The 13,923-nt window shown below is 36.3% G+C and overlaps 4 protein-coding genes across 10 annotated transcripts; 2 read left to right on the top strand and 2 right to left on the bottom strand.

The window, feature by feature from the left end:
- On the top strand, positions 1–3,979 carry LOC8280861 (VAN3-binding protein). The gene is made up of 7 exons (XM_002517030.4): positions 1–475; positions 832–942; positions 1,751–2,192; positions 2,316–2,543; positions 2,634–2,683; positions 2,906–2,963; positions 3,125–3,979. The coding sequence occupies exons 1-7, from the start codon at positions 146–148 to the stop codon at positions 3,337–3,339; spliced, it is 1,434 nt and encodes a 477-aa protein (XP_002517076.1). The 5' UTR covers positions 1–145; the 3' UTR covers positions 3,340–3,979.
- A 735-nt stretch (positions 3,980–4,714) lies between these two features.
- LOC8280860 (chlorophyllase-2) lies at positions 4,715–6,654 on the top strand. Its single transcript, XM_002517029.4, has 2 exons — positions 4,715–5,151; positions 5,665–6,654. Exons 1-2 carry the CDS (start codon positions 4,888–4,890, stop codon positions 6,340–6,342), a joined length of 942 nt encoding a protein of 313 aa, XP_002517075.1. The 5' UTR covers positions 4,715–4,887; the 3' UTR covers positions 6,343–6,654.
- Positions 6,566–8,305, bottom strand: LOC8280859 (1,2-dihydroxy-3-keto-5-methylthiopentene dioxygenase 1). Its single transcript, XM_002517028.4, has 5 exons — positions 8,157–8,305; positions 7,960–8,047; positions 7,758–7,852; positions 7,029–7,268; positions 6,566–6,904 (listed from the first exon to the last, which is right to left on the bottom strand). The coding sequence occupies exons 1-5, from the start codon at positions 8,166–8,168 to the stop codon at positions 6,776–6,778; spliced, it is 564 nt and encodes a 187-aa protein (XP_002517074.1). The 5' UTR covers positions 8,169–8,305; the 3' UTR covers positions 6,566–6,775.
- A 284-nt stretch (positions 8,306–8,589) lies between these two features.
- LOC8280777 (protein TIFY 4B) lies at positions 8,590–12,845 on the bottom strand. 7 transcript variants are annotated; one of them, XR_007217216.1, is made up of 10 exons: positions 12,396–12,836; positions 12,124–12,251; positions 11,879–12,039; positions 11,403–11,493; positions 11,150–11,309; positions 10,798–10,857; positions 9,781–9,844; positions 9,442–9,650; positions 9,059–9,328; positions 8,590–8,976 (listed from the first exon to the last, which is right to left on the bottom strand). XR_007217216.1 is itself a non-coding variant. In XM_015718005.3 (9 exons), the coding sequence occupies exons 1-9, from the start codon at positions 12,511–12,513 to the stop codon at positions 8,960–8,962; spliced, it is 1,005 nt and encodes a 334-aa protein (XP_015573491.2). In that variant the 5' UTR covers positions 12,514–12,829; the 3' UTR covers positions 8,590–8,959. The 7 variants fall into 7 exon arrangements, 6 of the variants coding, with proteins under 6 accessions (XP_015573491.2, XP_015573492.2, XP_002517073.2 ...); XM_015718005.3 differs by lacking the exon at positions 9,059–9,328 and having other exon boundaries at positions 11,403–11,490; positions 12,396–12,829; XM_015718006.3 differs by lacking the exon at positions 9,059–9,328 and having other exon boundaries at positions 9,781–9,838; positions 12,396–12,827.
- Between the last annotated feature and the right edge of the window lie 1,078 nt (positions 12,846–13,923).

Genomic DNA, 13,923 nt, shown 5'->3' on the forward strand with positions numbered 1-13,923 from the left:
TCTCATGTCTTATTATTTCGCACCTTCCTCTATAAAGCAGCCAACCCAACACTCTCACTCTCCAATTAAACACCACTCTTAACTTAACGCACGAACCCCCACACGCACCCTCTCTCTCTCTCTCTCTCTCTCTCTCTCTCTTCAAATGGACAAACCCATAACCGAACCATGGCGACCGGACCTAGCACTTTTCCGGCCACCGGAAACACCGCGTGAGCCTATGGAGTTTCTTTCACGTTCTTGGAGTGTATCAGCTTTGGAAGTATCAAAAGCTCTAGCTCCACCGCAAATGCTCCTCTCTAAAACCAGTGCTGGTTGTGTTATACAAGAAGATATAGCTGGTGAACTAGAAGAGATTAATATTAGTAATAACATTAATAATAATAATAATAATGCTACTGTTTCTGGAAACCCATTTTCTTTTGCTTCTTCTGAAACTTCTCAAATGGTCATGGAAAGAATCATGTCTCAGTCGGTGAGTTGTATTTTTTCTTCCTTCAGAATAGATAAAAGACAAGTTTTTGGATTCTTTTTCAGTTTTTGTTTTGGGTTTTTGGTGTTAAAAAGGTTCTTGTTTTGCTATATAATTGACTGGCTTGGTTTTTGTTTTGTTTTGTATCTTTCTGAAAACCTGGGTTGTTGATGTTACAGTAATGTCTTTGGCACTTTTGTGGTGTTCGGGTTTGTTTCTTTCTAGTTGTGATTGGTTAAACAAAAATAATATGGAATCTTTTTTCAAGAAATCAAACTGGGTTATTTTTCAAGAAATCAAACTAGCTAGTGTTACATTTGGGCTACTTCTTGATTTCACTTTCTTTAATTTGAATGCAGCAAGAAGTATCACCGCGCACTTCAGGGAGGCTTTCACATAGCAGTGGACCTCTTAACGGTTCTTTAACAGACAGTCCTCCTGTTTCTCCATCTGAGATCGATGATGTTAAGGTACACACATACACGCAAAACACATGTTTGTAAGCTTGTACAGGAGACTAATACGAAGCTTTTTTTTTTTGCTTTTTTTTTTTAATATTGATGTGTTGGGTTTTCTTTGAGAAAAACAGAGTTCTCAAGAAAATTATTTTTCTTGTTTGTTTGTGTTTGTTTCTTCTTTATTTTTAATTTCGCTACGAATCACGATCACTGAGCTAACACTGACCAGACCATTGATGACCCAGAAAACATATCTCAGGCTTTTCTCTGTGCTCAATGCGCGCTCTCTCTTTTAATTAATTACCCTCTGGAAAATAATTAATTATATATCCTGTTTTTGTTTCTCTAGTATATAATTTATTTCGGTTTAAAGAAAAACATAGTCCTACTGTTTTTTTTTTTTCAGTTTAGATACTTCTTTTTAGAAAGTAAATTATTTTCCCTTTATAACTAAAAAAACCTCAGAGGTTGAAATTTGTTTAGTTTTTGTTTGGTGATTTCTGTTGAATTTTTAGATTATTTTACTTATTTGACCTTGTCTTTTTCTGGTATCTGTTTCCAGACCTCTAATTCTGTCAAAATACGGGAATTCAGTAAAATTAGAGAACGGTGCATTTATACCTATTAACAAAACGCAAATAGCATGCCTAATATCTTAGATAATCAACGTTTATTAGTTATGATTATTGGCCAAGAATGTCCTTTCTTTTTTTCTTGGATTTATAAATGATACTTGAAGATGCCTGAGGAACTCAAATTTGAAATTCCACATTGGAAGAATGTTAATGTTATGACCCAATTACGTTGTTTCTCTATGCAGTATTCCCGTCCAAATAACGCCATCAGTACCCAGTTCAGGACTCCCTCTGCCACGCCTGGTGTTGCCAGCGGTTTCACTGCTGGTGGAGGTGGTGGTGGTAAGACAGTTGGTAGGTGGTTGAAGGACAGGAGGGAGAAGAAAAAGGAAGAAACCAGGGCTCAAAATGCTCAGCTCCATGCTGCCATATCGGTTGCTGGTGTAGCTGCAGCGGTTGCTGCTATTGCTGCAGCGACTGCTGCATCTTCTGGGAATGGAAAGGATGAACAAATGGCAAAAACAGACATGGCAGTGGCCTCTGCAGCCACATTGGTCGCTGCTCAATGTGTGGAGGCTGCAGAGGCTATGGGGGCAGAGCGCGAGCATTTGGCTTCTGTTGTTAGCTCTGCTGTAAATGTTCGCTCTCCTGGTGATATCATGACATTAACAGCAGCTGCAGCAACAGGTACTATATATTCAATGTCAATTGATGCTCAAATTATATATATTGTGTTGGCATCTGTAGAGTTTCGGTTTGTGTAATTTATAATGATAGAATCGATATTGGTGTTTTGTATGGTTACTGCAGCATTGCGTGGGGCTGCAACGTTGAAGGCCAGGGCATTGAAGGAGGTTTGGAATATAGCAGCAGTTATTCCTGTGGACAAAGGACTAGGTGTAAGTGGTGGAAATGGTAGTAATGGTAGTTCTAATGGTAGTTTCAGTGGTGAACTTGTGCCTGAGGAGAATTTCCTAGGGATTTGCAGTAGGGAACTGTTAGCTAGAGGTTGTGAGCTCCTCAAGCGCACCCGTAAAGGTAATTAGTTGTATTTCTAATTGGTTCATATTTGTCTTGTAATTGCATATTCAATTTACAAGATTGATTTTGTTGTTCCTAATATTGCAGGTGATCTTCACTGGAAAATTGTTTCTGTTTATGTCAACAGAATGAATCAGGTAATCTTCTGAGTGTTATTAAGAAAATTATCAAATCACGACTTAATTATTTGGGTATGATGGCTGTAATGAATGTAAATCTAATGAAGGAGAAAAAGGGATCAGGACAAAAGCCAAAGCTGTGATCATTATGATGAAATAAATGGATCTACTCACTTTACTTTTCTTTTTGATGTTCTTCATAAAACCACCTTTAACTTTTTGAAACTTCTTTTTGTGCAGGTTATGTTGAAGATGAAGAGCAGACATGTAGCTGGGACCATAACAAAAAAGAAAAAGAGTAAGTATCATTGCTTTTGTCTTTCCTTCCTTATTAATGTGAAAACAGAATTGGAGGGTGGGACGTCTTCTATTTGGGGATTTGAGAAAGCTAAAATGGCACTAAAGTCTAAAAGATTAAAAGAGATAATCTTTAAATTCATCTCTTTTTTGAATTTACAGATGTGGTGTTGGAGGTGATCAAACATATTCCTGCTTGGCCAGGCCGCCACTTGCTCGAAGGTGGCGAGCATCGGCGATATTTTGGATTGAAGACTGTATTGCGAGGAGTCGTCGAGTTCGAGTGCCTTAACCAGAGGGATTATGATTTATGGACACAAGGTGTCTCAAGGCTTCTTGCCATAGCAGAAGAAAAGAGCCATAGGCATAGAATCTAACTTCTAAAAAGGTTGGGAAATGAGAGCTGGGGAAAAACTTGGGATATAGGATATATATATATATAATATATGTATAGCCCTAATGAACGTTATAAATGGTTTCAAAAGCTGCTTGTGGGCTATATTCTTTTTGCTGTTTCTGTATTTTGTAAAGGAGGACGAAGGGGAAATCAAAAGATCAGTATTCCATATGAGGAGGGTCTCTCTCTCTCTCTTTTGTGTTGGAGTGGGAATATATTTTGGGGGCTTTTGTTTTTGTTTTTGAACTGGAAAAGTAAAAAAAAAAAAGTGCTTTGGATCAAAGAAAAGCAAAGAAAAAAAAATCCCATGTGATATCCAAGTGTTTGTTTTAATTTCAGTGAACAGGAAATGAAAGGAATATCTTGGACTGGGATGGTCAAAAAGGGGTTGGAGAGAAAGAAGAGCCCATTTTGATGATGGAACAAAATTTTTAAGATATGGCTTTGTTTTTAATAGTAGCAGCTTTAGCTTTTGTCTCTTGAGTTTTGATCTAGGGCCTGTGCTTTAAAGTACTTTGGTGTGGTGGAGCCATGGAGCTATGATTGTCTAATAGATTTGTTATCTTGTACTTTATCCAATTAATTTCTTTTGGATTAAATTGAATCAAGATTTTCTGTTAGAGAGATTCCTAGCAATTTTCTAGTTTAATGTAAAAGTAGGATTAGATCCTTAATGTTGTGGGATTGTTTAGGAAAGTAAAGTGGATACAGGGAATGTTTCCAAACAAGCATTAGCTATAACATGGACCAAGTCCTTGCTCTAAATAGGTTCTTGTCTTTTGTAATTCTTCTTGAAATGTTGGGAGTATGGTTCTGAATGAGATCTTATTACCTATCAATGGTAACACTGTGGATTGTGGCCTATCACCTTTTCTTTATCTCTTAAAAGTTTTTAATGGCTATGATAAACTAGAAAAAAAATTAATTTAAAAAAAGCAATGAAAATATCAGTTTGATAAGGGAATCAAGAGCCCCACCAGAAGGTTGTGCCTGGTAGTAAAATCAAAACAAACACAGATAGACCTAAAATTCTCAATTATTAGCTTTTGGCTGGAACTGTTAGTTATCAACTGCCAAATTTTAAAGTTAGTTGATCAGAACAGCTCAATTAATTATAAATTATTTATTTGATTTTATCTTGATAGATATTATTTTGTTAAATACATTTCACCATTGCTTAATTAATTCTTCAATTGTAAGTTATTCTCCATTGATAATGTATGACTTGGGCTCCTTTTTCCAGAAAAAGTAGAATGGAGTGTTGGGCTGCTAGTAACTCGGCATGGAAATATGGAATGGTATTGCCACATCATAGAACTGCCCATGTAAGTCTTGGCCCAATCTTTATACTTTAGAATCACTTTCACCTTCTTTGTCGTGGAATGAGGCCAAGAAGAGGCCACATAAAAGAACTTATCCTGGCTCTCTCTGCTACAATACTAATACAAGCAGAGGCATTTAGAAAATAGAAAAACACTAAAAGAAGAAGAAGACGACCAAGTTAATAAACAAGTGTCCATCTTCTTCCATGTCTTCTTCTTGTGCAACTGTAACAAATGTTTATGAGAATGGCAAGTACACAACAGTTGTAGCTAAAATAGAATCAGGGTCATGTGCAAGGTCATCACTTCCACTTCCACTTCCACCAAAACCACTCTTGATTGCCATGCCGTCTGAAGCTGGAGAATTCCCAGTTCTTATTTTCCTCCATGGTTATCTTCTCTACAATTCTTTCTACTCTCTACTCATCCAACATGTTGCTTCTCATGGATTCATTGTTATCGCTCCTCAGGTTTTTCTTTTCACTTTCCTTTTTTCCTTTTTTCCTTTTTTTTTTTTTTCTTTTTTGCTCTTTTACTGCTTCTGATTGCATGTCTTTTATATTCCATTTTATATTTAGTGAAGCTATCAATACCCTTTACTTAATTTTCATAATTTTGTTGCCCATTGATATGCAAAACGATGATTAACAAATATCAGAGGCTTGATGACAAGTGTGTAGCTTAGTGGAAAAGGCAAAGGATATGTGGACTTTAGTTTTTCTGAGAAGAAAATTGTGTAACTACAAGTGGGACTATATATTGATGTGATTGGTAATAGATAGAGCCAATGGATTTAAGAAGCCCATATATGCATGCCAACAAGACACTCCATTTCCTTTAATATTTCACACAAAAGCCACTGCTGGAGCTGATTAAGTTGTAGCATGACACCATTCATATTAAGGTCTTATTTTCGGGCATTAGAAGTACTGAAATCAGGAAAAAAGAAAAAAACAAGAGCTAACAAATCTGTGACTTGACAGTTATACACTGTGGCCGGAGCAGATTCAGCTGATGAGATAAAATGCACAGCTGCAATAACAAATTGGTTATCCAAAGGCCTGCATCACGTTCTCCCTCCCCATGTCCAACCAAAATTGAGCAAGCTAGGTCTTGCAGGCCATAGTCGAGGAGGAAAGGCTGCCTTTGCACTAGCTCTACAGAAGGCAGGCATCAGTACTGCACTCAAATTTTCAGCACTAATTGGTGTGGACCCAGTTGATGGTATGGACAAAGGGAAACAGACACCTCCACCTGTGCTCACATACACGCCTCATTCGTTTGATCTTGATATGGCAGCAATGGTCATTGGTTCTGGGTTAGGTGAAGTGAAAAGAAACCCTATGTTTCCCCCGTGCGCGCCCAAGGGTGTTAATCACGAGGACTTCTTCAAGGAATGTAAAAAACCAGCTTATTATTTTGTAGTGAAAGATTATGGGCATCTTGATATGTTAGACGATGATACTAATGGGATTAGAGGCAAAGCTACTTATTGTTTGTGTGTGAATGGAAAGTCTAGGGAGCCAATGAGGAGGTTTGTTGGAGGCGTTCTGGTTGCATTTTTGAAAGCATATTTGGGAGGTGATAGCAGTGATTTAATGACTATTACAGACGGTCAGACTGGGCCGGTGGAGCTTCAAGCTGCTGAATGTTATGTCTGAAAGTTATATTTGAAGAAAGATGGAGTGCGGTTGCATTCAGCTAGGAATGAATTTAGTTTTCCTATAACTATGATCAAGCCAATGATGGCTAAGATAGCATCAATTAGCAGATTCGAGTTGCTTTTTCAGGATAGGATTGTCTGCAATTTATAGTTTATGTTGCAAAAATGATCAAGTCTAAATGTTGGATTAGTTTGTGCCTTGTAGTAATCATACGCACAAATTGCAATAAGGGCAATACCTGTAGTCCTATTCATATGCTAAGAATGATACAGTACATAACTATATATGTAACTACATATTTGGTTTTAATGGTGCACATAAAATAAGCAGTATCCTTGGTGCTTGATAGTAACCTGAAGCATATTGTGAAATGCCGACATATATCTTAAATACTTCCACAGGAGGGACAAGCTATTAGAGACTTGAAATCTTAATGAGCTTGAAGTGCAACTCCAACCTTCTCAGTCAAACTCTTAATGTATTCTTTCCTTGCAGGATGATCTTCTTGTGGGCGGTTAAATGGTGTCCAAACTGGCTCCCCGACAAACAACCTCATCAACTGTATATTATAAACCAAAACAAATAACTCTTAGAACACCAATTTACTGTTAATATTCAGTTCATGAAACACTTTGTGGTGCCATATTATTATTATTATTATTATTATTATTATTATTATTTACCTTGACATAGTTATTGGTGTCAAGAGTGAATCGGTGGTAGATTCCTGCTGGCAGAACAATAAGATCACCTGCCTTGATCCAGATTCGGATCCAACGATCATCCTTGTCTCGAACATCAAAGTATCCGCTACCTCCTAAGCAGTATCGTATCTCCTCATCAGCATGAATGTGCTCTGTGTAGAAGTTCTTCAGCTTCTCCTCGTAATTAGCAACCTTTTCAGGGCATAAATCGAGCAAATCCTGCAAAGTATATTATAAAATTATGCTTCTCACTTGTAAATTCGACGGGAAGATGCCACCATCTCTTATGATTCAGTACGGTGTGAAAACCATGAAGCCATCAGCCAAAACATCCTTGAACAAGACTATATAAAATTAGAGGGTGATAATGACAACCCAAAGAAAAGCTAAAAATTCAATAATCACGGCCTCTCCATGAGCATTAGCACTATCTTCAGCTAATCTCAATCAACTTAGAATCTAAAGAAATTCCTACCATGAGCATTACTGCTAAATTAATGGTATAAAGTTTCATATGCAACTTAGAAAGACAAAAACCAAGGTGAGTGCTGCAATTTTTTTTGGGTCATCTGTCAATTCATGTTCTCCATGGCATGCTAGTTCAAAAAGTTTAAAACACGTTGAGATTGCTAAACTAATTATATAATGCGATGATTAGAAAATAATCAAATTGACAAACTCAATGATATATCAGAAACAATTAAGTACCATGTAATTGTATCCCCTGGCTTCCCTAATCTTCTTCAGCTCTTCATCCTTCTCGTAATCCTCTGGGTTCAAGTGCCAATAAAGCACACCCAAATCTGTTAAATATTCATAGGCATAAAAACGTAACTTAACTACAAAAGAAAGAGAATGAAACCCAAATAGACAGAATAATCACTTAAAGAAGAAAGAAAAAATAATAGACCGGCTAAATGATCCAATGGAACGAAATCTTCTTGGTTGCTGCGATGTGGGAGCCTCTGTTCTTCATTGCTTTCGTCCATGAACCATGCCTGTATCAACCATAATTAACCTCATATTAATAATTCTTTCCTACAAACTAATAATTGAATAAAAAGATTAGTGGGTTACTATTATTAAATGGAATGGAGAAGAACCGACCTCCATAGCCATGACTCAGACTGAACTGAATCCTCAGAATACAGTGAGGATGATTGCTTTATTATACCAATTATTGATTTCTCTGCTATTTCCATTCACCAGACACGTGTAGGTTCCATTTGTCATACTTATTATTTGTGGTTGTATTTAAAGAAATTATCACTTTTGGCATTTTCTGGTCGTTATAAAAAATTTTGTTAGCAAGAAAAAACGCAGGTAGCTTCAAATCCACAGAGTTGGTTCTTGCTGAAGATTTTTCTTTTTTTTTTTTTAGAAAAAAGAAATAATGTTATTATTTTGTGTTTGAATTCAAGATGATGCAATTCAAAATATCGTCATCATCAAGAAGCACAAACGACCGTGACGAGCATAGATAAAATGGAAAAGTTAAAACAGAAGTGTAGTAAACAAGCAGTTGACTACATGGTACAGAAGCACATCAAACAGTAGCATACATTTATAAATTTACACTGTGTAATAGCTGCTCATATAAACCCAGGCGATATTACAATTAGAAAGGAGAAATTCCTCAGGATCATGATTCTAGTACAAAATTGATCAGCTGAGAGTGAATTTCCTGGTGACGAAGTAATTCTCTCATAGTGATATTAGGAATAGGGAGTTTCCAGAAAAGAAGAATGAATTTAAGAAGCCTCCTTCACTCTCAAGTAGCAGCGTACATCCTGTAACCGGCAGAGGCGCCCAAGGTTGTTAGGTGGGGTTTCTTTTTTTTTTTTGACGATGGTGATTTTCAAAGAGGGTACTCGATCCCGGCCTGAGCAATTGAAACCATCTATAGCATGTCAAGGTTCTTGGACATCTGCAAAGCACCAAGTACATAAACTACCTTCACTTGCATTAATTATAGCACCTGAATTTTGTATAACTAGCAATATAATTACCTTAAAGCTACTCATTACAGCAAAAAGAAAGTAGATTTACCCACTTTCAAATGGTTTACAATGCCATGATTAGTTGCTATCAGGAAACTCAACCACAACATTGTATGGGTACAACTAAGGCAGTTTGAGTGGCAAAGTAGTCATGTTACCAAGACTTTTTTTCTTCTTTCTTCATTTCGGCATGGTAGAGACTGTCGGAAAAGTCTGTTGGTGTTTATGGAAACATATATTTATCTGATCATTCTTCACAGTCCCAACAAACAAATCATACTGAACAACCCATATGTCAAAATGTTTGAAGTCAATCATTCAATAACAAGCACTAATGCAGATTTTAGCATAAACACCATAAAACACACAATAGAAACAAGTTTCCAGCCTACCTTCATTAAGATCAACAGCAAAACTGGCAGTCTTCAGCTGATCTTCGGCCGAGTTACTCGAAGTATGTGGCACTCCAGGCTGGGTTGGAGAGCTTGTACTGCTCCTGGTTGATTGCTCGTTTGAGATATGTGTCCTCATTTGATGGTTCAAATATGCATCCAAGCTAGACGAATTAGGCCCTAAATTTTTCCTACCCTTGAATCTTCCCCTAATATAATATATCCAGTAAAAAATTAAAGAAAAACACAATGACGTCAGAATAGCACTGCAACAAGCAGAATACATTAAACACAAGATAATGTATAAATCTAATGAACAATACTAGTTACTGAGAATACCTATCCTTTTTCTTCTCCAGATATCTCTGCAATGACATTTTTCGGTTTGCTTGACCCTCTACATCTTAAAAAAATAAAGAGTGTAAAATCGTGCGCAAACAACTGGAAAAATCGACAGTTCACTTGCATAACTAAAGTGGGATTGTTCTCAGGGCACTTCACTGAATCAGAAGCAGATGGTAATTTTAATTAAGGCACAGGAAAAGTAGTATCCCCCCGCGGCAAGAGCGGTTGTGGGATGACAGCAAGAGCAGCAGGAAAGAAAAAATGTGATTTTAACAGCATGAAGCAGGAGAGAGAAGGAAGTGTAGATAAAACAAGTGCTAATCTCTTAGTGATAGTGAAGATAGCTTTGTATACATATAATATGGTTGGTCTTAGGGGCTGAAGGAAATAGCTAACACAAGCACATACAAGAAGGGTAGTGTGTTAAACATGTAAATAAAGGGATTAATGAATGCACCTAACACTTTCAGGCAATGAGAAATGTTACAGTGGCACCGACAAGACAGATGCACCATCAACAGCATCAACAATATGTAATTGGTGGCCACATGAGATATAATTAGTTTCCATAAAAATGCCCTTTTTAGTTATCTTTACTTCTTTTAAGCTGCTCTCAATGCATTCAAAGCACTTGAAATTTCTCAGGACTAATGTCATATGCAGTCATCCTGACAGAAACGAGGCCTCATCACCTCAATATAATATTGATACCCACTTAGAACAAAAGCCCAGAATCTGGCCTATCCCAAGGGTAAAGATAAGAAGATATAGAAAGAAAACCATCTGATCAAATCTCCATGCCCACTTGAAGCACCAAAACTATAAGTCGTTGGTATAAGTATGTGATTGAAATGTATACCCCAGCCACCCACTTCAACAATTGTGCACAATAAAAAATTCTTGATGACATTAAGAAGATAAAATTGCCATCTTCATCATCAGCCAGACCCATGACAGCAATTTCCAACACAAAAAGTGTTGCAGAATACCAAGCTAAGTGAGAGTCATTACCATGATCATAAGTTACATTTCCTTTCTCCCTACACTGCTGAGAATATTCTGTCACCTTCTCTGTAAAGGCAATTCATAGACCATTTACTTCAGCAACACTACATCAAAAGCCACTTATCTTGAGCCTATATTTTCAACAGTACATGTTTAGCTATATTTACATTAGACAAACACAAGTCCATTTATCGGGTCATTCTAGTCATATGATTCATTTTCATATTGATGTCAGATCAAGAAGCATTAGATTCTGTTCAGAGCTTCCAAAATAAAAATATGAAGAACAAAATGAAAGTTATCTTGAAACTACCAGTTTAAAGAGCAACAGGTAAAGACTTCCATTCTAGAACCATACCTGTTGGTGTGGTTGGAGAAATTGCAGCATTAGAAGGAACAAAGACATGTTTGTCACTTGGGGTCTGTAAATGATACGGAAAAGCAAATACAGGTCTACGAATTGGATCGTCTAAAGGTGAGTGAATTGGAGTCGCTGCAAGATGCATGATCGCCTGGGCCTGCAAATCCATATATGTTGGACGCATTGGAAGGCCAACATGCTATCAGAGTAGTTATCTCCAGGTATCCATGCAAAGAAGAAGCTTCATTACCTTATCGGGTGGGACTCCATCATAAACATTCACCTTTCCACAATAGAAAATCGTCATTTGCCCGACCAACCCATCTGTTGCACCAGGACTTCTGTCGCCACATTTTCAAATGCTCATGTCAAAAAAGAGATGAATAGCAGATAAGGATAAGCAGCAACCATAACTTGGATAACATAGGCACTAGACATATTAATGCATTGATTGGTATCTCATGCCATCTATCCATAAAATCAATGAAGTAGAAATTTCAACCATATAGGACTCAACATGTGATCAGAAACAGAGATCATGCTCGAAGCAACACAGTACTAGTCTCTGTATAACTGATTACTCCTGAGAGTATGGATTTGCAGGAAAACAAAAGCATTAAACTCTGCAGCAAACGCCAATTGCTTGATGATATAAGTCAACTCAACTACCCAATCCAATTAACATTTACAAAATGTTATAGAAGTAATTAAATATTAGAGATAAACCTTGAAGAAATGACTTTATTATCTGCCTCTTCCAGTGGACAATCCAACGATGGCGCCGGAGGAGGAGATTTGGGAGAATCATGAGGAGCTGTCTCATCTAGTAAGTTATTATTGTTGCTATCACTTGGTTCCTTAGCTGAATCAACAGAATTTGAAGTAACCTAGAGCATGTATAATAAATAAATAAATAAATTTAGCGTGAATATCAATACATCCAATCCTTACAATTAATAATAATTTCTCACCGGAGGTTTAGAAGCTAAGATTCTACGGAGAGCACCGGCACCGGAATCTTCACTAGTTTCAAGAAGTGCTTTTAGAGAAATCACTTGCTGGATCGCTTGCGATTTGTTCCATGAAGGTCTTCGCATTCCTGTACGGACATTTGATTTTTAAAGAATAAAGAAAGAATAAGGGGGACACGTGTCAGCTGCCAGTTTAATTTACAGGTACCGGAAAATATGGCGAAAATCAAGGACAAAAAAGCATTTTTTTTAAATAAATAAAAGGGAAGGACCTTTTTCTTTGAGGTATTTGCGGCAATCTTCGCGTGTGAGTTGAGAAATGTCTTCTTCAGTTAGCTGAGTTAGGGGTTTATCTAGTATTGACCTGAACGACGTCACTCCGGCGTCCATGCCCTCCGATTGCGGCGGATTTTTCACCGGGAAAAGGAAGTGAATGAATGAGTGAGTGTGGGAGTGAGAGTCAGTGGTGGGGGGAGAGAGAAAGAGTTTTGCGTGATGCGCTCGGTTCGGTTTGGTTCGTTCTTTTCTTTTTCTTTTTTTTTTTTCGGGGGAGAGATGGAGGTTGAACCCTAGGCTGCCACGTAGACTGATGTCTCCATGTTAATTTTGTGGATTAGTAGTTGGTTGGTTGTTCTTATAGACATGTTTAATGTCATGATTTTAAATATTAATATTTTCTTTTGAAATAAAACTTTTCTAAAATATTTTATGAAAAATAAATCTTTTTCACAATTTAGTTGATACGAAATTACTTATAAAAAAATTATTACATTTTATAAAATAGTTGAAAATTATTTTAAATATACAGCCATTCATAATTTTGTAGTAAGTAAATGAATACAGAATAATATTTAAAAATAAATGTAAAACTATATGGCCAACAATTATAGACACCGGTAAATTCTTTAGTCAAGAGTGATGACATTTCAACAATTTCATTTATGTTAATATTCTTATCAAGCCGAAAAAAGAAAATTACTATAAATAATAATTTATTGAAATTCTTTTTATTTTTATAATAAAAAAACATAGGAAATGGTTAATTTTTTGTGGTAGTCCACCGTAATTAAATATAATAAATAAAGGAAAAGGTCAGTAATTTATTAAAAAATAATACAAATATGAATGAACCAAGGACAGTAGATTGCTCAAGTATAGTATTAGTAATTATTGCTCAGTATATATTGTATTTTAATGGAACTCAATTTATATTAGTTGAAAAATAATTAGTAGTATTATTTAACAGTTAACAGTTATTAGCGACCGTTGTTAACCGCCAATTAGAAGTAAAAACGGTTCGCACACGTGACAGTATCAGCCGCTTCCAATTTGATTTCTATATCCATTGTTTTATTAAACAAAAATAATATTAATTTTAACAGTGCTTGCATCTCACGAGCCTTCAAGCATGCATAATTACAGGATTAAAAGCTAACAAAATTAAACTTTACTCGAACATGACAAAGAATCCGAGTAAACCCTTAATCTAAACCAGATTTAACTTCTTAAAACACGTGAAAATTAATAAAAGGTGAGAATTCTATAATATTTTCAATCTATAAAAGTGACTTCAGTGTTGTGTTTGGAACCAGAAGAACGTAGAAAAAGATTCTAAGAAAATAAGATCCTGAAAAACGTAGCTCCATGTCGATTCTCTAAAGCCGCCATAGAAGCTTGATTGAAGCTTCACTACTGGGTAAGAAATTTGTAAGAAATCGTCGTAACGGAGCCCAATGAATGGGCTGTTTAAGTAGACATTTCAACTATAGTTTTAAGAGTTCTTAAAAAAATTCACTTTCT

Source organism: Ricinus communis, chromosome 9 (genome assembly GCF_019578655.1).
Source record: "Ricinus communis isolate WT05 ecotype wild-type chromosome 9, ASM1957865v1, whole genome shotgun sequence".
NCBI lineage: Eukaryota > Viridiplantae > Streptophyta > Magnoliopsida > Malpighiales > Euphorbiaceae > Ricinus > Ricinus communis.

Excerpts from the sequence above, each read along its gene's own strand:
- LOC8280777 (XM_002517027.4), bottom strand. The coding sequence starts at position 12,513 with ATGGACGCCGGAGTGACGTCGTTCAGGTCAATACTAGATAAACCCCTA. Across the intron at positions 11,494-11,878 it reads AATAAAGTCATTTCTTCAAG|AAGTCCTGGTGCAACAGATG; the intron begins GTTTATCTCTAA and ends ATGTGGCGACAG. Across the intron at positions 10,858-11,149 it reads TTCTCCAACCACACCAACAG|AGAAGGTGACAGAATATTCT; the intron begins GTATGGTTCTAG and ends TTGCCTTTACAG.
- LOC8280859 (XM_002517028.4), bottom strand. Across the intron at positions 7,853-7,959 it reads TCCATTGGATCATTTAGCCG|ATTTGGGTGTGCTTTATTGG; the intron begins GTCTATTATTTT and ends AATATTTAACAG. Across the intron at positions 6,905-7,028 it reads ACACCAATAACTATGTCAAG|TTGATGAGGTTGTTTGTCGG; the intron begins GTAAATAATAAT and ends TATAATATACAG.
- LOC8280860 (XM_002517029.4), top strand. The coding sequence starts at position 4,888 with ATGTCTTCTTCTTGTGCAACTGTAACAAATGTTTATGAGAATGGCAAG. Across the intron at positions 5,152-5,664 it reads TCATTGTTATCGCTCCTCAG|TTATACACTGTGGCCGGAGC; the intron begins GTTTTTCTTTTC and ends GTGACTTGACAG.
- LOC8280861 (XM_002517030.4), top strand. The coding sequence starts at position 146 with ATGGACAAACCCATAACCGAACCATGGCGACCGGACCTAGCACTTTTC. Across the intron at positions 2,544-2,633 it reads CCTCAAGCGCACCCGTAAAG|GTGATCTTCACTGGAAAATT; the intron begins GTAATTAGTTGT and ends CTAATATTGCAG. Across the intron at positions 2,684-2,905 it reads ATGTCAACAGAATGAATCAG|GTTATGTTGAAGATGAAGAG; the intron begins GTAATCTTCTGA and ends CTTTTTGTGCAG.